The 23,457-nt window shown below is 37.8% G+C and overlaps 1 protein-coding gene and 1 long non-coding RNA gene across 2 annotated transcripts; one reads left to right on the top strand and one right to left on the bottom strand.

The window, feature by feature from the left end:
- Positions 1–4,406: 4,406 nt before the first annotated feature.
- On the bottom strand, positions 4,407–8,134 carry LOC110878272. The gene is made up of 3 exons (XR_004889771.1): positions 5,824–8,134; positions 5,711–5,752; positions 4,407–5,632 (listed from the first exon to the last, which is right to left on the bottom strand). It is a non-coding gene; the product is annotated as an uncharacterized LOC110878272 (long non-coding RNA).
- Positions 8,135–16,460: 8,326 nt separating this feature from the next.
- LOC110878273 (ethylene-response factor C3) lies at positions 16,461–17,325 on the top strand. Its single transcript, XM_022126551.2, has one exon. It carries the CDS (start codon positions 16,542–16,544, stop codon positions 17,208–17,210), a length of 669 nt encoding a protein of 222 aa, XP_021982243.1. The 5' UTR covers positions 16,461–16,541; the 3' UTR covers positions 17,211–17,325.
- Positions 17,326–23,457: the final 6,132 nt, after the last annotated feature.

Below are 23,457 nucleotides of genomic sequence, written 5' to 3'. Positions count from 1 at the left end.
TAGACATGAATGACGGGACACTGACTTTGAGGTATGGGGACGATGAGGTGAAGTTCGGAGTTGGGAAGAAAATAGAGGACGACGACCCAGTCAATTACATGAAGGTTATTGATTCGAGCTTGGATGCCGCTCTCCGACGGTGTAACTTGGGAAGCAAGGCACTCCACTCAGAAGACATATAACCGGGAATCGGGTCTAGCCAAGGACCCTTATAAACGTGGCGCACCACGGAGGCATTCCGCGGATCTATCCTTAGTTTAGTTTAGTTTAATCTTTTAGTTTTTGCAGAATAAAACACACTCATGGTGGTAATGGATGAAAAAGGGAACGAGAAAAATGGAACCATGCACGAAGAACAGAGCAACCCGACAAAAATCTCCATCACAGAAGGCTCAACACGGGCCGTGCCCAACCAACACGGCCCCGTGCTGAGCCCCTGCAAGGAAATCACCCAGTTCAGGTAACTGGACACGGGCCGTGTTCAGCGGACACGCCCCCGTGTCCAGGCTTCTGTTTCAATTCTGTAATTTTTGTTACTGGCACTTGACCACGGGGCCGTGCCCGGTGAACACGGGGCCGTGTCCAGGATGCCAGTAACATAAATCTTTGCTTTTTAACCCACTTTTATACATTCTAATCAACCAAAAACCCTATTTTTGGACACATTGAGGACAATGTGTAATTTAAGTGTGGGGGGGATGCTAAAACCTTGAAATTTTGCAAAATCCTAAACACAAGCCTTACACAAAACTCTATTGGAACCGCTAAACACCCCAAATTTTTTCAAAAACTTTTTCATTTTTTTTTATTTACTTGTCTTAGTTTAAGTTGGGAATAACAAGTTCTAAAAAGGTTATATTTTTACAAGTTTACAACCGATAGCGTCGTGATAAAAAAGGAACCAACATAAGAAAATTATGAAACGGTATAACAAGTCTAGTTTAAAATTCGTATATGCTTGGTCACATTAAAAACCCATTCCCACAAAAGTGAGTTTTGAGCCTTTATTGAGCATAAAAATACACATATTTAGATTAAATGCTCATTTTTCGTTTCTTGTGTGAATAGCCGCTCGGTCCTTACAAATCTAGAACTTGCCACGACGATACATTCCCGGTCCTTACCAACTTAAACCCAAGTAAGTAAATGATGGAGGCATTAGGACTAACCATTTTTCTTTCAAAACCATTATTTTTCATTTTTTTTACCTACCCAAAATCCCCCTAGATAGCCCCTTTGAGCCTAAACCTTTTCATTTCATTACCCCAAAACCCTTTTTACCCACCAAAAACCTTTTTATTTTTTTTATTTTAGTAACAAGTTCGCTTTTTCGTAAACTCACCTTTTTATGTGACTACCAAATATATATATATATATATATATATATATATATATGATGATGAAGTCAAAAACAAACAAAAGCTATAAAAGCTTGTTTGGAGAAATACTTCAAAATAAAAAGTCACTAAAAATAAGGTACTTCACGAAAACCGACGCTTGTTACGATTTTCGCCCTTTTTACTAACCACTAACCAACCACCCACCTTTAAACCCAAGCCTTCACCCAAAAGTCCTCTTGATATTTACAAAGGTAAAAAGTTAAAAAGGAGGAGGATTGATTGCTTGGCAAGCCTATGGAAGACGTAAGTTCCGTGCCGCTCTCGAGTGATTCACTAAAATATACACCTTCGGCCGAGTGTTGAGTGATCTCCCGTGAGGTATGTGAACTTGTATATAAATGGAATTTTAATAAGGCATGCTATGCCCAAATAAGTAATTCATCTTATGAAAAGTTCAAAATAAATCATAACGAATAGGATTGTAAATAAATAAAAATAAAACCTATGAAAACCTTGGATTCTCGACACTCTAGGACAAGCTAAAAAACTTCTCTTCTACCTATTCCATTTGGGAGTGTAAGCCACATTTAAAGAGTTTTGCTTGAGGACAAGCAAAAGTTCAAGTGTGGGGGTATTTGATGTGTGTAAAATGCAACATATAAATCACATCAATTAAGGCATAAAACTAACCCTTTTTAAGTACTAATGTTGGAAAAAGAGTGTTTTTGTCTTCCTTTTGTATTTTCAGGATGAAATGAGCTCAAAATCACAAAAGAAGCAAAAAGACAGCTAATTCTACCATAAATACAAGAAAAGGAACAAAAGTGGACTGCCCGGACCCTCAACGGCATCTCCCAAGGCAAAGGAGAAGAAACAGAGTCTGAACACGCCCCGTGTCCAGCGAACACGGGGGCGTGCCCAGGAAGCAGCAGAAAAGACAAACCAGTAGAAGCTTCCATTGCCCACCACGGGGCCGTGTCCAGCGAGCACGGGGGCGTGGTGAAAGTACAGCAGGCGCATTAATTGTAATTCGCAATTACAATTAATGAGGAGAGAGAGTGTCAGGCGGGCACGGGGCCGTGTCCAGCGGACACGGGGCCGTGTCCAGCCTTCTGTTCAGCCTATAAATAGAGGAGCTTGGCTTCATTCTCTCTCATCCCTTGGCACACCACCTCTCTCACACCTCATCCACCACCCACCACCACCATAACACCATCATCCACCACCATCATCCATTGTCCATCGTAGAGTGTGTGAGTCGTCTCGGGATCCAAGATTGATCGTAAGAGTTCTTGACAATCAAGGCCATGTTTGCCTAAGTCTCTTACATCACTTGGTGAAGACAAGTGTTTAGTATAATACTTTTTATTTTTAATCTTTTGCACTTTTTATTTGGTTTTGTATTAATGACTTTAATAACTAGTTGCTTATGTTGAAGGTGATCTTTCCTTATCGTTTGTCCGTGGTGTCTTGGCGTTATTTTACTGTCTATATAAAATAAAAGATTTTCACCATTCATATCTCCACGGTCTATATAGAGGTATGTTGGCTACCTGGTCGGGGGTTAAGGGAACGGTTTGGTAAGGGTCTTGCCCTTGTTCAGCGTTTAGAGGTCCTGCTTGGGACCTGGGTCAAATTTAGTAGGATCTCCTTCAATGCCCATAGGTATTGGATGGCGGGGATCCAAACTCTTTGACCCCCTCATAAGTTAACTACTATTAATACTATAACCCGGCTATTTAGGACTGTATCCCTGCTGACTCAGACTACTTAGCCGAGGGTAACGTCACCGCCAAAAGCGGGGCCTACCACAATTTGCATTAATAACTTAATTCATTATCTTTCAATAATCCGACCCTTTAGGATTGTATCCTTGCTGACTCAAACTACTGGGTTGAGGGTAACGTCGCCTTCAAAAGAGGGGCCTACTACAATAACTAAGATAATCTCTTAAACAAGTGCAAAAGTGCGAAAATAATCAAAGGTTATACTAATACACGTGTCGGATCCAAGTGATTCATCTTGTCTATCTGTTTTTATTTTATTTTTATTTTTCAGCATTTAGTTAGTTTTTATTTTTCTTAGTTTAAAACATTTTTCTAACTTTTTGATTTGATTAGACGTTGAGGATAAACCGGTATTAAAAGCTCTTGTGTCCTTGGACGACCTCGGTATCTTACCAACACTATACTACGTCCACGATGGGTGCACTTGCCCATATGTGTGTTTAGTGTTAGTGAATATCGTGTTTTATAAATTTAAAACTTGGCTAAAAGTGTAAAAAGGGGCTTAAATATACATCTAAATTATATTACACTACACACGCATCAGTCGTGGTTATGTTTCTGGGTATAATGCTTGTGCAGATAATCTATCCGCTAAGCTTGATGACTTTGGTCGAGACAACCTATCACCACAAAAGGGCATTCGCATTTTTTGTTGCCGGTTTTTGACGTGATGTCGAAGACTCGCTCAAAAATAATCTAAATACACTAAATAGCTAGTGGTAAATGAGTATCGGACACAGGGAGTTTGTGGAAAATGTATTATCTAAGCAGTTTGCAAATTACTAGAATTAAAGCTAAAATGCAGAAAAAGTAATCTCAAGTTTTGATTGATTGGTTTGTTTAACTAAAATCACTTAACAAGTTTCGAATTCAGAAATGAGAGAATATGTTCTCCCCCGGTTTCAAGTTTCTACGAATGTTAATGTGAAAGTTTAATCTAGGAAGGACTACATAGACATAGTTCGTGAATATGTGTTTGATTGTGATAAAAGGGGACTAAGTACTTGGATTACAAAAACGCAAGGTAGTCACCCGATAACCAGTTTAGTATAGCCAACCCCGAATTCCTCCCAATAAATCTCGATTGCCTATGGCACCAAGAACTGATGGATCAGAAAATGAAACTCAATAATACAAACAATTACAAATCAAACTCATAAACACCATAGTAACATAATCAAAAAGATTAAACTACTATCCCAGTAATAACATAAACAGTCACAAACATTTAGTTCGAAACCTTACAGCCCGAGGGAAAACACACAAGAACTTAGCCACACATAGTTCGGTTGATCACCACTTCAATTCCGATGTTCATATGGATCAGAGATGGAAAAGTAATGATTGAAACACCCAAAAATATGGTCTTGTCACCCTAAATTTGCCACTACCAAGTTCTGAAACAGAGATAATGATAAGGATCTCCAAGAGTCACAACCCACAAACCATAAAAAGGAGTTACACATTTTGCGTCTGGCTCCACCGTAAGCTACGGTGGCTACCGTAGCTTACGGTGGTCATCAAAAAGCCTACGGTGGCAAGAAACTGTCTTACGGCATCAATTTTTTTCAGGGTATACCGTAGCTTACGGTAGCTACCGTAAGCTACGGTAGGCTTCAGCTAAGCAATTTTGTTTTCTTCGTAACTTTCTCGTTTCAACTCTGTTTTCTTCGTCGTTTTCGCCCACGTTCTCGTAATTTCTTCCTCTATCATGTTATATTCTTAATTCTTCGATTCTAATAAATTATTTTCTTCATTTATGCTGCATATTCCTTCCGTTTTAAGCTCCCGTTTGTTCCATGCTTTTTCTTTACACCTCCTTAGCTCCTTTAACCTGTAATCATCAAGTTCGCCGTAGTCATCTGGATTCACCAATTTAAACATCAAATATATCAATTTCTTTCTTATTTAATCAACTTAAAGATCCTCCTACGGTTCACCCGTCACATCCCCACACTTAACCGTTGCTTGCCCTCAAGCAACTCATTCAAAACAATCCACCACAAAATCAACTTCAATAACAAAACGACACAAACCACATAAGTGCCCGTCAGTTTTCTTAAACCGTGGCATTATTCTCATGCCCGTCGCTACGACAACATTGGAGCCATATCCAATGATCCTTGGACCGTATAGTAACAATAACGTATCCGTTGGCTAAATCCCTTGTTTTTACCCAACGTTCCAACTCATTGCGGATATAAAACCCTAAGCGAAAAATATATATAACATTTATAATAATTTTTTAACAAAAAAAATACAACATTTATAGTAACAAAACATATATCATTCATATTTGACCAGTTTTGAACAAAAGTTCAGGGTAAGCAGATTGCTCGTCACCCAATGACTCTTCGATGTAAGAAGGCTCACCAACGTCTTGTTGTACACATGAGGCATCACTAACGAAAAAGTTATTGCCATAGTCTTCTTGTCCGTACGAGGCACCATAACCGGCTTCATAATCCCGACACCCATAACCATAGTCACCGCTAGGGACAATAACTTGAAAAAAAAAAACCATCGGTTAAAAGATAACAGGGGGTCTAAAGCCTTCTTAATAATAAATAAATAAATGTTTACCTCGTTCAGATCTGGAAACAACGGTTCCCGGGGCACAACAAACTAAAAAAACCAACGGGTAAAAGGTAAAGATAAATTTACCGTCGAATACAAATAAGTAAATAAGTACTTACCGCGTTGAAATCTGACAACAACGATTCCTTATCATGGGAACAAAAGCCGGACACGACCTCCTCCACATGATCATCATTTACTCTCCCCTCGTAAGAATCAGGGAAAACAGACCCCTCCTAAAACAACTACATGTTAAGAATTTCATAAATAAAACACATAAACAAGTTAACAAATACTATACCACACTGCTTTCCACAATAAACGTGCTCGTGTTGTTGCCGGGAGACTCGCCAAAATCGTAATTGAGATCAAGCCAAGACATAGTGGAATCGTTTTTCAAAACAAAGAAAGAAGCGAAGAAGAAACAATGAATATTTCACCGTCTCCTTCGTTGTTTATAAAGGTAGAAGATTGAAATTGTTTTTCATATACCAATACGGGTCGTATTGCCCTATACGATCCGTATAGGGCTAACGTAATATTCACATCCATCACTTTCTGTCACTATTGAGTGACAAATATCTAACCTCGTACCAAATACGCATCGTATAGCCCTACAATGCGTATAGGGTTAACACGTGACGAGAGTATCAGCCTATGACTAACCTGAGAAATTGTAATGAGTGTTATACGGGTCATATAGGGCTATACGACCCGTATTAAAAGTATCATATAAATATAATAATCCCTTTGTATATGTTATATATTTCATTAAGATTTGGTTTAGATCACATCTATGTCATGTCTATCATACTAGGTTATATATTAATCTTACCCTAGTCTCTACATTTTGACAATTCGTTAAAAAAAACAACTTGAAGTTTAATATCATTGAAACAAGCACATTGTATCCTAAATTTCTAACTACAACCTAACTACAACCATAAATTTGATTAGATGTTTTTTTTTCTCTCAAAATAGTTATTATTATTATACTTAAAAAATATTAATTCAGAAATGGATAGCGGCACAGCTTGTTGCCCGTTTACCTTCTGTTTTGATGTAACTTAGCAAGTTTTTTGGTGAAATATATTCTGACCAAAATTAACCTAAAAAAATTAAGAAACAAACAACATAATACTCAGTTAATAATTTTGTGCATGCACATTTGTTCTAAAATTTTGAACAGATTTTCAACGGAAGTTGATTATTTTAATCTAAGAGTAAAAACAATTAAATTAGTTTAACTGTACACTAAAAAATAATTATTTCTATCACAGTTTAAATCACAATAAAATTCTCACAAGATACCTACACAGCCGCTAAAAAACATGCTAATAGTGACAAAACTTGCAAAACAAAGTTTATGTCAGCATATTACTGCATTTAATACACTGAAATTGAACGTAGACGCAATAGCTGACACATAGCAATCCCCGACACAATCCGAATACGAAAAAAAAAATTAAACAAGTTTTAACACCAAACGGTATGTAGGGGCTTCAAGATGAGACATTATACGACATGTAGATCACACGTCATAGTGTGGTGTGGTGGTAAAACAGACGATGTGACCTGGGGCGTGAAGACGTGGTGTTTTAAATTTAAATAAAACGAATTAATACTAATTAAAAAAATAACGAGACATAACTTAAAAAAAAAAAAAAAAACATTACATAATTTAAAATAAAACGTTAACATAAATATTAACCAAAAAAACGTATTATTTGCGATGCCGCGTAGTGTTTGAAGTCACCAGCGTACCTGCTATGCAAGCGACTTGGTTGATGTCGTCTTTGTTTAGCTCACCATCATCATTGTCCACACCGTTGACAAGTGCCTCAAATCTCGCCTCAATTTTGCCACGCCGCCTAGTGTTTGAAGTCACCATCGTTGTTGTACTCACCGTTGACGAGCCTCGTGGTTGGTCACCGCCACGACCCACGATTCGCAAAACGCAATGTCCTCTTATACGCTCCATGGAATAACCGGCATTTCGAAGTGTTTTTGAGAGGGTGTTTTGACATGTAATGGAAGAATTGATATGTGGGTTGAGAGATTATGGTTTTAAAATAATAGAAGTGGCGTAATATATATAAGAGGAGTAAATTTTTAATTTTTTTACTAGTTGTGGGGGCAATGGTTAATTACCACATCCAATAAAAGCACGCCGCGTTGCACCCACTTGCCCTTCCATGCAAGTGAAAATCCTTCCGCCTACTTAACAATGTCGATAACAACGTCGTGTGCAATGTGGTGTGTGCAACATAAAGTGCCCTAAACGCCACAAATCTACACCCACACCGTTAACTCAACCCTCTATAAATCAGGTTAACCTTAACAACCATACATGAATATATGTGTATTGCGATGAGAATAATGAAAAGAACCGATTAAAATTATTCTTTTTAATTCAAACACCATCTTAAATAAAAAAGAATTTACTTAAAAAATATATTTCTTCTTTCAAAATCACTTATAATATTTTTTTACATATAACAAATTTACACAAGTGTAAATGACAAACTTACACATATGTAAATATTTTTTATTGACGAATGCATGTAAATTTAAACGTTTAATAGAAATTCTAATATTTTATTCGAATAATAATGATAAGTGTAAAAAAATTGAATTTGATTTTTTTTTGAGCAAGTTTGCGCAGGTTTTTTCATTTATTCTCACAGTTCTCGCAATATTTATTATTCTCAAGATAATCCTTTCATATATATAGAGGGAAGGATTAAAATGAAAACCACCTTCAGTTGCGAGAACCGTAGGAACCACTTATCAACCATTGATCTTTTGTGATGGATGGTTGATATTAAAAGAGAAAAAAACATTTTAAAATCTTTTTGTCTTATTATGTTTTTAATATTTTAATGTCATAAGGGTAGTTTAGTGAATTTACTTTTTTGTCATATTGTATTAATTGTTTTTATTACTTTTTGTCTTAATTAAGTTTTTTAAAAGGGTATACAAATCACATTTTTTTTTTACAAAAAAAACCAGTTTTTTTAGATTTTTTTACAAAAAAACAAATTCTTTTACGGGTTTAAAGTTTTTTACAAAAAACAATTTTTTACGGGTATACAAATCAGGTTTTTAAAAAAAAAAAACAAATTTTTTTAGGAAAATTGGTTTTTAATAAACCAACTTTTGCCCCATTGGTAAATAATAATCCAACCTACAGAATTGGTAGATAATAATCCTACCTATCAACATGTTGGTACTCAATGAACTTCGGTTAGTTTTTTTTAACTGAAGTTAGTTTTTAAGTTTTATTTATTACACAAACAGTCCCTGTAGTTGTAATTTACTAGTTTTAACTATGAGTTAATAGCCAAAGTGGTCCCTGAGGTTTGCTCTCTCTCCAAACACCCTTCTTTCTCTTCTCTCTCTCTCTCTCATCTCTTTCGAACACCACCACCACCGCACCGCCACCACCACCACCGCCACAGCACCGCCACCACCACCACCACCACCGCACCGCCACCACCACCACCACCGCACCGCCACCACCACCACCACCGCACCGCCACCACCGCCATGAAAGACTTCCGTAGAGTAGGCTTCAACAGATTCCCATCCATGGTCTGAAAAATGATATCGTATATTAATGGCTTATTAATTTCAGCACTATTGTCATATCATTGGTCTGAAAAAAAAATATTGTCCGTAAGTTTCATATCAAAATCAAATTGAACAATTAACAAATAAAACATGATCATTTAGAGATCTCTCGGGTTTTTCATTTATAGACAAAGGGTTCTTAGAAGTTTTATAGATAACTTTACTTTTATTTGAAGGAAAATTGAACAATTAACAAATAAAACTTGATCATTTAGAGCAAGTCATCCATGGCGGTGGTGGCGGTGCGGTGGTGGCGGTGGTGGTGGTGGCGGTGCGGTGGTGGTGGTGGTGTTCGACAGAGATGAGAGAGAGAGAGAGAGAAGAGAAAGAAGGGTGTTTGGAGAGAGAGCAAACCTCAGGGACCATTTTGGCTATTAACTCATAGTTAAAACTAGTAAATTACAACTACAGGGACTGTTTGTGTAATAAATAAAACTTAAAAACTAACTTCAGTTAAAAAAAAACTAACGGAAGTTCATTGAGTACCAACATGTTGATAGGTAGGATTATTATATACCAATTCTGTAGGTTGGATTATTATTTACCAATGGGGCAAACGTTGGTTTATTAAAAACCAATTTTCCATTTTTTTTACGGGTTTAAACTTTATTTATAACCCGGTTCTAAAACATTTTTTTACGGTTTTAAAACGTTTTTTACGACCCGGTTTTAAAACATTTTTTTACTGGTTTAAACTTTTTTACGACCCAGTTTTAAAACATTATTTTACGGGTTTAAATTTTTTTTTACGCCAAAATTTTTTACAGTTTTAAACTTTTTTACAAAAAACATATTGTTTTACAAAAAAAAAACAATTTTTTTATATTTTTTTACAAAAAACAATTTTTTACGGGTTTAAACTTTTTTACAAAAAAAAAAAATTACGCCAATAAAAAAATTACAATTTTTTTTACAATAACTTTTTACAGAAAACAATTTTGTTTTACGCCAACCATCTTTTTACGCCCTGACCCCTATTTCGGGTTTACGAAATTTGAGAATCTTAACAAACGAACTCACCCAAAAATCACGACTCAGTAGCTGTCTCAGATAAGTTGAACTTATCATTATCGACTGAAAAAAATATAAAAACCAACAACAAAAATCAAAACCATGTGTGGATCTTGAAAAAAACGGGGTTTGGCTCAAAGTTTCCAATAATCGTGGCTGTAAAGTGGGGTTGCAGGTTCAAAAAGCTACTCTCCACCATACTTGCCACGCCCTCGTCATCAATTGTCGGAAAACATGTTTCGAACTATCACTGCCAATAAATTTTTTTTTCAACTATCAACAAGGACTCCAGAAAGAAACAAATATTTAGACCCACTTTGAAGAGTAGAATAAATCAACTCAAGAACTATCGATTCAGAGAATCACGACCAAGAAATCCGTTGCATATGTATATACAAGTTATAAGAAAATAAAATAGATTAGATCAATCATATCTATCCATTAAAAAAAATGTCCAAAGGGAGGAAGACTCACAGAAAGAAGAAGAATCACACACAAATTACAGTTGTGATTCATACCAAAAATCAATCAGCAAAACCAACCCCACGTCTCCGCACCACCGGCACCACCAGAACCACCGGCGCCACCGGAACCACCATCACCCCCACCTCTACCCCACCAAACCCCAATGCCGCCGCCAAACCCCAACGCCACAACCACCAACACCGTCGCCCGCCACCTCCGCCCCACACCATCACAACCAGTCACAAAAACCACCACCACCGGTAAGTGAGCAAGAGAGAGAGAGAGATCTGGTTTTCGAGAGATAAGAGAGAGAGAGAGAAACGAGATCTGTTTGGCAATCTCAGACTTTAATGGAAAAGGAGGCGGCGAGTTCATCAACTCCGGCGGCGAGTTCATCAACTGCATGGCGACGGCGAGTTCATCCGGGTCGGCAACCCGATTGGCAACATGTTTCAGATCTGATTATTTTGAAGACGATGGTGGTGAATGAGTTTGAGAGAGAGAGAGAGAGATGAGATTAGACTGCGGGGTATGGGGCGGGGGTTTGGGCGTGGGTGGGCTGAAAACGCCCAAGCCACCACCTCGGGTGGGCATGGGTTTGGGCGTGGCCCCTTTTTCGTGGGTTTCAAGCCGGGCGTGGGGCGGTCTGGCCAAGCTGACATGGCGGGTTGTGAATGGCCAAACCAGGTTAGCCGTTGGGCTATTTTAAAAAAGAAAAAAAATTCTTCCTTTATAAATACTTTACAATATTTATCATTTTTCTCACACAAAATCAAACACATAAAACACAATCTCGCCATGAGTTCTTCAAGTTATACTGAATCGTCATCATCATCTGACGATGGGGCGGAAATATTTCTACAAACGATCGCGACGGTGGTGAAAGTTATCGTTGAAAACGAAGAGGAGGAGGAAGAAAGTCAACAACCTAAACGCAGAAGAAGGTACATCGCTCGTGAACGGGTTACCGCTAACGATTTGTTGGTAAGCGATTACTTCTCAGCTGAACCTAAGTATGATGAAAAAATGTTTAGGCGTCGTTTTCGTATGAGTAGAAACTTATTTTTAAGGATATCTAGAGATCTTGAGGAGAAGTATGTTTATTCTCAACAAAAACCCGATGTAACCGGCCAATTAGGATTTACTACGTGGCAAAAGGTCACGGCGCACTTAGGCAGTTAGCATACGGCAATAGTTCGGACATTATGGATGACTATTTAAAAATGTCTGCACGTGTAGCTAGAGAAAGTCTTCACAACTTTTGTTCGTGTATTCTAGAACTCTATAGGAAAAGATATTTGAGAAAGCCCTCGTTCAGTGACATGCAACAATTATTGGAACATCACGCAGATTATCATGGGCTACCCGGGATGCTAGGTAGTTTAGATTGTATGAAATGGGCTTGGGAACTTTGTCCTACCCAATGGCAAGGCGCTCACACGAGTGGATTTCACGGGAGTCCAGCCATCATGCTTGAAGCGGTTGCGTCCCAAGATCTTTGGTTATGGCATGCGTTCTTCGGTATGCCAGGTTCACATAATGATATCACCATCATAAACCACTCGCCCCTTTTCAATGATCGAATAAATGGTATAGGACCCAAAGGAACTTTCTTTGTAAACGGGGTTGAGTACTTGTATGGGTACTACCTAGTTGATGGGATTTACCCAGAGTGGGGGGTTTTTGTAAAATCATTCACAAAACACGATACGACAGATCCAAAGAGATTAAAGTTTAATAGGGTACAGATGGCTGCACGTAAAGACGTCGAGCGAGCATTCGGTGTTTTGAAGAAAAGGTGGCGAATATTACAAATGCCTTGTCGACTATTGGACAAGAATCAGATTGGAAACGTGATGTACACATGTATCATTCTTCACAACATGATTTTGGAGGACGAAGGTAGAGCGGTCGTTACCCACTATGATGACGATGATTCCCAACCAGGTAACGTAACAGACCAAGATAAAGCGGTTAATGAATTTTGGATCAAGTCAAGGGATATACATCACAACCTTCGATCTGATTTGGTGGAACATGTTTCAACGATTCCTGGGTTCGAAACCGACGAAGATGACGAAGAATGATTGTTTTTTATTTTAATAATTATTATGTTTGTTTATGTATTTAAAAAAAATATGTTTTTTTATGTTTTTAATTAATTTAAATATATATTAAAAAAAATGATGATGTGGCTAGGCCACGCCGGCCCAACCCACGCCCAACCCAAGCCCCACCATACCCCATTAAAACTTGGGTTTGGGTTAACATCCACGTGTCAGCAATTGCCCCAACCCATGCCCAACCCAAGCCCCACCATACCCCGCAGTCTTAGGGATTTCAATTTTGGGGGTATGATGTGATAAAAAGTCTGAAGACTTTAAAGACAGAGAGAGACAGAGAGAGATTTGACATTTTGAGTAAATTACTAAATTAACCTTTGGGTTTTAAAATAATAGTGTATATGTGTCAATGTCTGATTAGTGGAGAGTAGTTCCTACGGTTCTCGCAACTGGGGTGGTTTTCATTTGAACCGGTCCCTACATATATATATATATATATATATATATATACACACACACACACTAGAAGAGTCAACGCGTGATGCAGCGGATAACACAGATACTGTCAGGGTGTGTATGGTTCGGTTGGTTCAACTATTACCCTCAACCGAAACCAAAATCAAAGATATCCATTAGGTCTATTTTATCAACCAATTGGTTTTCGGTTAACAAGTTCGGTTTATTTGGTTAGGTTAACGATTTTTTTCGATTTTTTAATTTAGGTTAATAGGCAAAACCAAACTTGTGCTAAAACTTTTGCTTAGAAATACATAAATTAAGGTTTAAATACATGAAATGAAAGGATAAATACTTGAAACAGGAGTATAAATACATGAAATGAATGTATAAAATATGAAATACATGACACAGGTATAAAAGCTGGAAATATATGAAAATATGAATGGTTCGATTCGGTTAATTTTGATTAAATGAGGGTATAAAAAACTGAATTTTTTGGTTAAGTCGGTTTTCGGTTAATCATCTAACAGTTAATGCAGTTTTTGGTTGATTTCAGTTTGATTTCGTCTGTTTTAGTTCGGTTTCGGTTAAGTATTAAGTTATTGCTCATCATAGACACTATTAATCTTGTAACATATCATTTTTTTTCTATATCAATGCTATACTAAAATTAAAGAGAATAAAATATTCGCTTTTAGGGCGTAAGCTAGAAAAAATATATCAATGTACGAAAAAGTTAATACCGTTTAAATTAAACACATGTGTAGTAATTTTTATTATTTTTTTATAATTAAAAATAGCGAGTTTTAGGGAAAATTTGGAAAAAAAAATGTATGTTTTTAGGCTTTTTAGGTAATTTTTTTGTTTTCTCATTTAAATTAGTTTTCTCATAATGTGTCCCCTATATATATAGGGTAGGAGTTGGCTACAAAGTCTTTTTTCCTACAAAGTGTAAAAAAGTCATAAAACACCATTATGTCAACCATAAAACATACTCAAAACCCACAAATAATAGAGTGAAGATTACTAAAACACCATATTTGTGGGTTTTGTTTTGTGTTTTGGATGATAAGACTTTAATTATCGAATGACTAACATTAGTGTGTTTTATGTTGATTATCATGTTGTGTTTTATATTCATAGTTCTAAGATGGTGTGTTTGAAGTTTTTATGGACTGTTAGGGTTTGAATATGGTGTTTTAGTAAGCTTCACTCTGTTATTTGTAGGTTTTGAGTGTGTTTATAGCTGAAATTGTGATGTTTTCTGACTAATTTGTAAACTTTTTAGGAAAAATGGACTTTGTAGCCGAACCCCACCATACATATATAGAAAAAGTGTAAAATACATTACGGCTTAACGTACATCACATACGACAACGTGCGTGATTATAGGTATAACATGCGTGGTTAATATTTTCAACATGCGTGATTAATGTTTTTCAACATGCGTGATTTGGGTTTTTTTTTAGTAACGTGCGTGATTTTGAAATGAACGTGTATAATTACCTGTCGTACTGGTCGTATGTTAAGCCGTAATGTACATTAACTGGCCTATATATATATATATATATATATATATATATGTAGAGGATCCTGTAAAAAAGGCCTAAAGTGTGAGAAAGGTAAGAAAGAATCTCAGCCATTAGATCTTTGATCTAATGGTTGAGATAATAGGGACCAAATTGTAAAATATTTTTATTAATTTGGACTGAATTGAAATATCTAGGGGCAATTGTGTCTTTTTATCCCCATTTTCTAAATCAAAATCCCTACAATTTCTTTCTCTCTCTCTCCAGATCTCTCTCTATCATACGTTCAGAATTTCTCTCTCCATTATCAACTCCAAGACCACCACGAATCGGAAGATTAAACATCAATCGGAAGCCGGTGTCGGAAGCGGTTGTTGAAGACGATCGTTGTTGATTTTGGATGACGGATGCGAGCGGCTGCATGTTTATTGAAAACATCAATCTCAAAGACGGGGTCGGAAGCGGGGCTGCATGTTTATTGATTCGGATGACGGATGCGAGCGGCAGCGGCGGTGGTGGTGGTTCGAGCGGCGGCGGTTGTGGTGGTGCTGGATCGGCAGCGGTGGTGCCGGAAGTGGCAGTGGTGGTGGTGCCGGAAGTGAAGAAGATGATGCAGAGGTGTTTTATTTTATTTTCTGAATGGTGTTATTTTGTTTACTGAATGGTGTTATTTTGTTTGCTGAATGGTGTTTTTTTGTACTGAATGGTGTTACATTCTTTGTACTGAATAGTTTTTTTATTTTTATTTTACTGATGAATGGTGTTATTTTTTACTGAATGGTGTTAGTTTTTTCTTTTCAGTAATGGTGTTTATTTTATTTTTCTGAATGGTGTTATTTTTTTTTGAATGGTGTTATTTTGTTTATTGAATGGTGTTATTTTGTTTGCTGAATGGTGTTATTTTTGTACTGAATGGTGTTATATTCTTTGTACTGAATGGTGTTTTTTTTTATTTACTGCTGAATGGTGTTATTTTTGTACTAAATGGTGTTATTTTTGTGCTGAATGGTGTTATATTTTCTGAATTGTGTTATATTTAAAACACCATGTATGAACATGATCTGAATGGTGTTATATTTATGGACGGTTATAATTCCTAAAATCCAGGTTTTTCTCTCTCCAAATCCTTAAATCAAGGATTACCATATTTGAATTTGTTAATTAATTTACAATCTTACCCTTTTCAATTAATTTAGATCTAATGGTTGAGATTATTTCTTACCTTTCTCACACTTTTTGTCTTTTTTACAATAACTCCACCCTATATATATATATATATATATAGGTTAAAGAATTCACCCTGAAACAAACCAACTCATCAACCCAATACAATACAATTGATACTCTTAGGTGAATCAGTCTTAACTCTTTGAAGTGCCGGATAATTACATTACACATTAAAGAAAACAAGTATTATGTAACACGAAACTTTTCTACTAGTGTCACGTGAAACCAATACAATTACATACAATAATCAGGCTTTTTTCTAAAAGTTAAAAGTGAAATATATTACAACTTGAAATAAAAAACCATCACATTTATTAAAACACACAACATTAAATAATCCACCAATCACACCATTTTTAGTAACAAATGTGTCTAGAACATCAAGATCATCCTAGTATATAAAGGCCACACTCTTTTCTTTGATCCTTCAATCCATCACAATTCACGTCAATGGAGGACAATTCTTTCATCCAACAATACCACCCCACCTTTGATTACTCGCCCGAATCATGGGATGAACTCCTGTTCCACGACAATTCGCTCCCGTTTAATCTCAATGATTCCGAAGAAATGCTTCTTTTCGACATGTTGGCAGCCAACCATGGCCCAACAATAGTTGATCAATCATCAGAATCCGATTCCTCAACCGTCAAAGAAGAAGAAGTAACCTCGGGTTCCAAATTGGAGAAACCCGAGAAGGAGAAGGCCTATAGGGGAGTAAGAAGGCGTCCGTGGGGGAAATTCGCAGCCGAGATAAGAGATTCTACTCGACATGGAATTCGGGTGTGGCTTGGAACGTTTGATAGCGCTGAGGCGGCTGCCATGGCTTATGATCAAGCCGCGTTTTCAATGAGAGGGACCGCGGCTGTTTTGAACTTTCCTGCGGATAGAGTGAAGGAGTCGTTGCAAGAGATGAAATATGGGTTCGAAGAAGGGTGTTCGCCCGTTGTGACGATGAAGAAACGCTACTCCAGGAGGAAGAGACCGGTGAGCCGAAAAAATAAAAAAGTTGTTTGTTCGGCAGAAGAAAAGAATTTAGTGGTTTTTGAGGACTTGGGGGATGGTTATCTTGAACAATTGTTGACTTCTTCGGAAAGTAGTACAATGATTTCTTGGTAACCTGTGCAAATTCAAGATTTTGTTTTCAAAAAAGAAAGAAATTTCTAGTTTATGATGTTAAAATCTTGTTTATAGATTATGGCTTATGAATGATCAAATCATTGTGCCCATTTCATGGCCATATGTATAAAAATATCATTGGATAACGTTTACATGTTCGTTGCTAGCCAAATTATATTAAACGTGATAAAAGTGTGGTGGACCGATGTTCTCTTTTTAGATGACAAATCGTTTAATATTTCAAACGATATCAGCTCATATTGTGTCATATCTTTGGTCATAACCATTAAAGAGTCAAGAAGCTTGTCTATTTTATATAAAGTCCATCTCAATATATGATAAATTTTAAGTTGAGAATCTGACTAGATATATTAGACGAGAGAGAAGAAAAGATGTGATTATCGAGTAATATAAGCCTAAGGTGTTGTTTGTTTTTCAAGAGGTAAAATCTCTGCAGTCTGCGGACCACATCTGCAGATATGTGTAGAAGAAGAGGTGGACCAAACCTCTGCAGTTTGCAAGAAGAAGACTGTTTTTTTTTAACGTATGCAGACTTCTAAAATAAACTGGTGGGGGTACGGACGGTGGTGGTGGGTGGTGGACGGTGATGGTGGTAGACGATGGTAATGGGTGGTGGATGGTGGTGGTGGTGATAGACGGTAGTGGGTGGTGGACGGCGGACGGTGGTAGGTGGTGGAGGAGGGTGGACGGTGGTGGTGGTGGTGGATGGTGGTGGGTGGTGGACGGTGGTGGTGAACTGTGATGGTGGTGATGATGGACGGTGGTGGTAGATGGTGGTGTTTAACCCTCTACAAACCTTAGAAGATTTTAGAAGTGGTTGGGCCAAGTCTGCACCAAGAAGAGCTCGCGCAGATGTTTTTTTAATGAAACGTCTTTGGAAAAACAAACAGTCTGCGCGTGACAATGTCTGCGCGGCGCGGACAGAAGAGCCTGAGCTGAGCTTTTCATAAAAAAGAAACAGCACCTAAGTGTTATGAAACCACGCCCGGGATGTGACCATCACCACACTGGAGCCACATTGACTAAACCCACCATGTGCCTTTCATGCCTTCCCTCCCTGCCTCGTTAGACGTTACTAAGATCACGCCCAGCTCTCCACACCCCCTCATGTGCGGTATTTCACGCCTCCGACATGACCCAAATCCTTCAAAAGTGGTGCCACGACGTGCTAACTTGGATCAATCACGCTTTATGGGTAACACGTAGTCTAATCGTCTTGTGTATTACCATGTATATTATTTGATATAAATTAAGTATTCTTAACTACATATAATAATATATTGTACACAGAAAAATCATGCCTAGTTGTTTGATTTGTGAATTACAAGAACTATAAGATAGATATGGGTTGGTTAGGCCTTTACCAAAATGTCCCTTGTTTTGTTGGAAATAAGATAGATATGGGTTGGTTAGGCCTTTACCAAAATGTCCCTTGTTTTGTTGGAAAGAATGAGTAGGGACAATTTTATCACTTAAGAAAAGTAGAAATCGTAATTTGACATAAATCGTGTGGGTTTGGCCTTTTGTGGGATAATTCTCTGTTTCTAAATCTCAAAATCATGTTTCCTAAAGTTTAGCTATAAGTTGTGACTAAGAGAGAGAAATAAAATACAAATATTTATGTGAAATGATTACAATCGATTATGATTCACTGAATTGTTATCGTTAATAAACTTTTTACAAAAAGTAATATCACTTACTATATCTTCATTACTTTTTACTATTGTGTTACTGTTAGTCTATGACCATTAATAGCATTATTACTTCAAGGTAGTATTTAATATTTAGAAATAAAAGGGGAAGTAACGAAGTGTTGTAATAAAGTAAAAAAAGAGTTTTGTTGATGAAGATAATAGAATCACTCATTGTTTAAGTCATTACATTCCTTCTAAAATCTTAAATTTAGTTTATCCATCCTTTAATTTTTTTTATTTATCTCTCACCAATCATCACCACCACTGACCACAATCGCCACCCGCCACCACTACCACCCCCGTCGCACCACGTTGTTGCCGCCACTCACAAACCACCACAACCCACCACCGGCACCACCGTCGACACACGCCAGTCCACCACGACCACAGACCATCGCCACTCCCCGTCACTGCCGCCACTTGTCGTCGCAACCACCGTTGCCATCGCCACTAACACCCCCACGACCTCCACCTGCCACACACCACTGTCAACGCCTACCACCAACACCTACCGCCATTAGGGATGGCAATCAAACCCGAACCCGCTGGGTAAACCCGAAACCCGACACATTTGGGACGGGTTTGGGGTCGGATAATCGGGTTTGGGACGGGTTTGGGAATAGTTTTTATTTTTTTCGCGGGTTTGGGACGGGTTTGGGATTTAGTGATATACCCGTTTACCCGACCCAATTACCCGATAAAGTGTACCCGTTTACCCGATTGTATACCCGATATAATTTCTCTTATATTATTAATTATGTATATATATGATACATCCATTTTTTACACATATAGGTATTCTATTCCGTTTACATTGTAGTTATTTGATATATATTTTTATAATGAGAATACAAAATGTAACCGGTTAGTAGTTACCCGATAAATACCCAATGGGTTTTGAGATGAGTATACCCAACAAGTAATCTTTTTAAATTAACGGGTTTACCCGAAACCCGCGGGTATACCCGATACCCGATGGGTATTTACCCGCTAGAAACCCGACAGGTTTTGGGACGGGTTTGGGACAAGCTTATCTAACCGGGTTTGGGTTTGGGATTACCTAAACCCGACCCATTGCCATCCCTAACCGCCATCGCCAGAACTTGCCACTGTCACCGACCACCGCTGCAATCCACCGCTATCGACACCACCCGCCACCCACTACGACCACCGTTGCCACCCACTACCGCCACCCACCGCCGATTTTATTCTTTCGTCTTTTCCTGTCTGCCAAACAAAAATAAAGTAATAATTCATTTTATTCACACATGGTAACAAAACAAGACTATGAAATGGTAATGATCTTTTTCATTATTTTGTCCATTTTGTTTCCCATACAAAGAGACTAACTATTTACAAAAATAACAAAAAAAACATAAGAATTAAAAACGATATTTTGAGAGTGAATATATTTACAAAAGAAAAGATAGAATACGAAGGGGTTGTAACACCTCGAAATTTTGTGTTCAATAATATGTTGACACGTGTCATGAGTTTACACGTGGTATTAAACATTAAATAAAGGACTAAAGTTGACAAACCTTGAAAGTATGCAAATTCGAGGGTTAAAAATATCAACGAGGGGTAAATATACTGTATAGTAACCCTAAATGATGCTCGTACCTTCAAACGAATAAATCATGGATCGTACGGAGCGAAATGCGGAAGAAAGTGAGAGATTACAAACTACAGGGGTCAAATGTGTCAACATGTTTAATTTATACCTCTGAGTGACCCTTTGACGAACCCGAGACTTTGTAATAGTAAAATACGCTCACTAGAATATACGATATAAATTTCGTGAAGTTCCGTTTTAAAACGAGAAAGTTATGATCGATTCGTATGCGAGGGGTTAAAAGCGTCAACACTAAAAGTTAAGGCTTTTCGGATAGTAATTAAACTAACCGAGGGCTTAACGGCGCGGGTAAAAGTCACGAGGCCCTTCATTGTAAATAATCGAGGGCCAAATCGCAAAGTTACCCCTTCGAAACCGAAAGGTCAGGTTAATGATTACAAAAGATTTGAAAATCTTGGAAATCAAGCCCCAGGCGGGCCGCGTGAAGGAAACAAGCAAGCTAATGCGGGCCGCGCGCCACCTGAAGATCCGTTTACTGACATGAGGATTCAGGCGGCCCGCGTCCAAGTGACCTGATCCTCTATGCGGGCCGCGTGAGAGTGCCAGATGCAGAAAACTTGGACAGATTCACTGTTTGAGCTTGTAAACGATCATTGATGCATTAATTGAAGCATGGGCGCCCTCTACATGTCCCCTAGCACCCAGGGACACCTGCTGATCATCCATGAACCATTGTAGGTTGAGTTGTAATGATCTTGAGCTAAATTTTTCACTATAAAATGCATGGTAGTGTTCCATTGTTCAACACACCTCAAACCTGCCTTCTTGATCATTTCTGAAGCTCTCAAGCATTCTTCTAACATCACTAGTCGTGCACCAAGCTTCTGTAAGTATGCCTACCCTTTTGTGGCTTAGTTTTTGCTTAGTTTAGCTTAAAAGTCAATCCGTCGTAATTAACGATTGACTTTACGATAAATCACAAATGTTCCAGTGGTTTGTCGAATCAAAGATAGTTATATGTTGGTAATCATGTGGGCTTTAAACCCCTAAAAGGGCACCCTCTGATTCCCACTCTAACTAGTCCGAATGTCGAGTCAAACGTGCTTAGAAAAAGTCAACAGAAATGCTATTTTGCGGTTGCTTGCATAATCAGTAATGTAGATGGTGTGTAGCCTGTTTTAACACTCATAAAACATGATAATAAGTATATTAACTAGTCTAAGCTTGTTTGATCCGACCATTTACTGTTTTGACCCGGTTCGGAGCCGAAGGTCGCAAAACTTTGACTTTTGCTTTGACTTCAGTTCTGACCCGTTAAAGTATGATTTAGATATGCCTTAGGACTCTCTTAGGACCAGGTTACATGATGGTATAACCCTCTATGACCGGTTCGTTGGTTGTCCGAGTCTTTTACACATTTCCGTTAAATGCTTAAAAGTTGACCGTAACGCCCTTTTTAATTTAAAACGAGAATTTCGGACACGTGAAAGGATCATAACCTTAGTTACTGATTTCTAAGCATGTCCCTAAAATTTCACGTCAATCCGAGGTCCAGAATAGGAGTTATGCTAAATAGCGCAAATTACGGAAACTTTAGTAATTAAATAGCGCAATTAGCATAACGCTTATCTAAACCCAGATTTCAACATCAAAACTTTTACACACTAATGTAAAATAATATTTTGGGATTTTTAAAGATTTTTAATTATTTTTAACCTGCTCATAACCTGCGGTTATGGCAACGGTTCGGTAAATACCGAATATACCCTTTTCGGCCATAACTTGAGTTCTACAAGGTCTTTTGACCCGATTCCAGTTGCTACTGATTCTAAATAATAAATAAAGTATTTTGGACTTAATAAACTGTTCGGGAAACTCAGATTTCCTGTAGAACTCAGAAACCTCTTTTATAATCTTTAAAAAGACCGAAATACCCCTACGGGGCATAAAATGGATTTAAACTCGTTACGGGCATTATGGAAGGTATCCTACTGATACCACAACCTCTTTAAAGCATATTGACTTAGGAAACCTGTGTAGGACTCTTACGGTTACCCGTTGCGCCTTTTGCGCGCACGGTTCGGCTTATGTAACTAGTTTACATAAACTAGCCGAAACGGGTCAAACCATATTGTTTTGGCCTCAAAATCCAGAGTGTGGTTATTATACCCATATAAAACAAGTCTTCAAACTTGTTGGGTCCAAATCACATTCCATTCCTGGTTTTCGCCCTTCACGCGATTAAACCGTAATTATCCTTTGAAACTGACCGGTCTAAGCTACGGCTAAATTAAAGACCCGTTAGGATTCTAATAGGTTATTTTAAACCTTCGTTCCAGAATAGGAGACCAGTAAAAGCTATTTGCAATTTATTCGATTAAGGATTTATACTTGCAAAGGTAAATACTTTTAACTTATTTTCCGTTATACGGGCTTGGGTTACGGTATATAGCATACCGCTTAATCGGGCATCAAATTCTCCACCGTTGAGTGGGTAATTGAATAAATTTGATCGGCTCGTTTAAACAGTCTTGTTACTTAAAGCCTTTAGGGGGTTAATGACCATGTCCCGGATATCCCTGGCAGCATTTTACGAAATGGCCACGACCTAAGCGCGGAGTGTAGGCATACACTCGTCAGTGCATAAATAGTTGATGTGGTGTGTCTATTGATCTTTAACCCGGACAAGATCCGGGCTACTGAACGCATAAGGAACATGTAATCCGTTCACAAGATTATAAATTTAAATAATTCTCCCAAGTTATAAAAGAGTTTGTGCCTTGTGCATTCAAATCAATTTTAATAAACATTTTACAAAAGTGTCGGTTGAATGTATTTACCAGTGTAAACTGACGTATTTTCCCAAAAAGACTAAATGCAGGTACTAAGCGTAATTGGCTGGATATTCTCCTTAGCATCATAAAGAGTCTCGCAAGCTTAAGATGCCTACGTCTGT

Source organism: Helianthus annuus, chromosome 1 (genome assembly GCF_002127325.2).
Source record: "Helianthus annuus cultivar XRQ/B chromosome 1, HanXRQr2.0-SUNRISE, whole genome shotgun sequence".
In the NCBI taxonomy this organism is placed as follows: Eukaryota; Viridiplantae; Streptophyta; class Magnoliopsida; order Asterales; family Asteraceae; genus Helianthus; species Helianthus annuus.
Note: the sequence above shows the minus strand (reverse complement) of the source record. Positions and strands in the feature narration are given on the sequence as shown.

Bases quoted from the DNA above. Each gene is read 5' to 3' on its own strand.
- LOC110878273 (XM_022126551.2), top strand. From the start codon at position 16,542: ATGGAGGACAATTCTTTCATCCAACAATACCACCCCACCTTTGATTAC.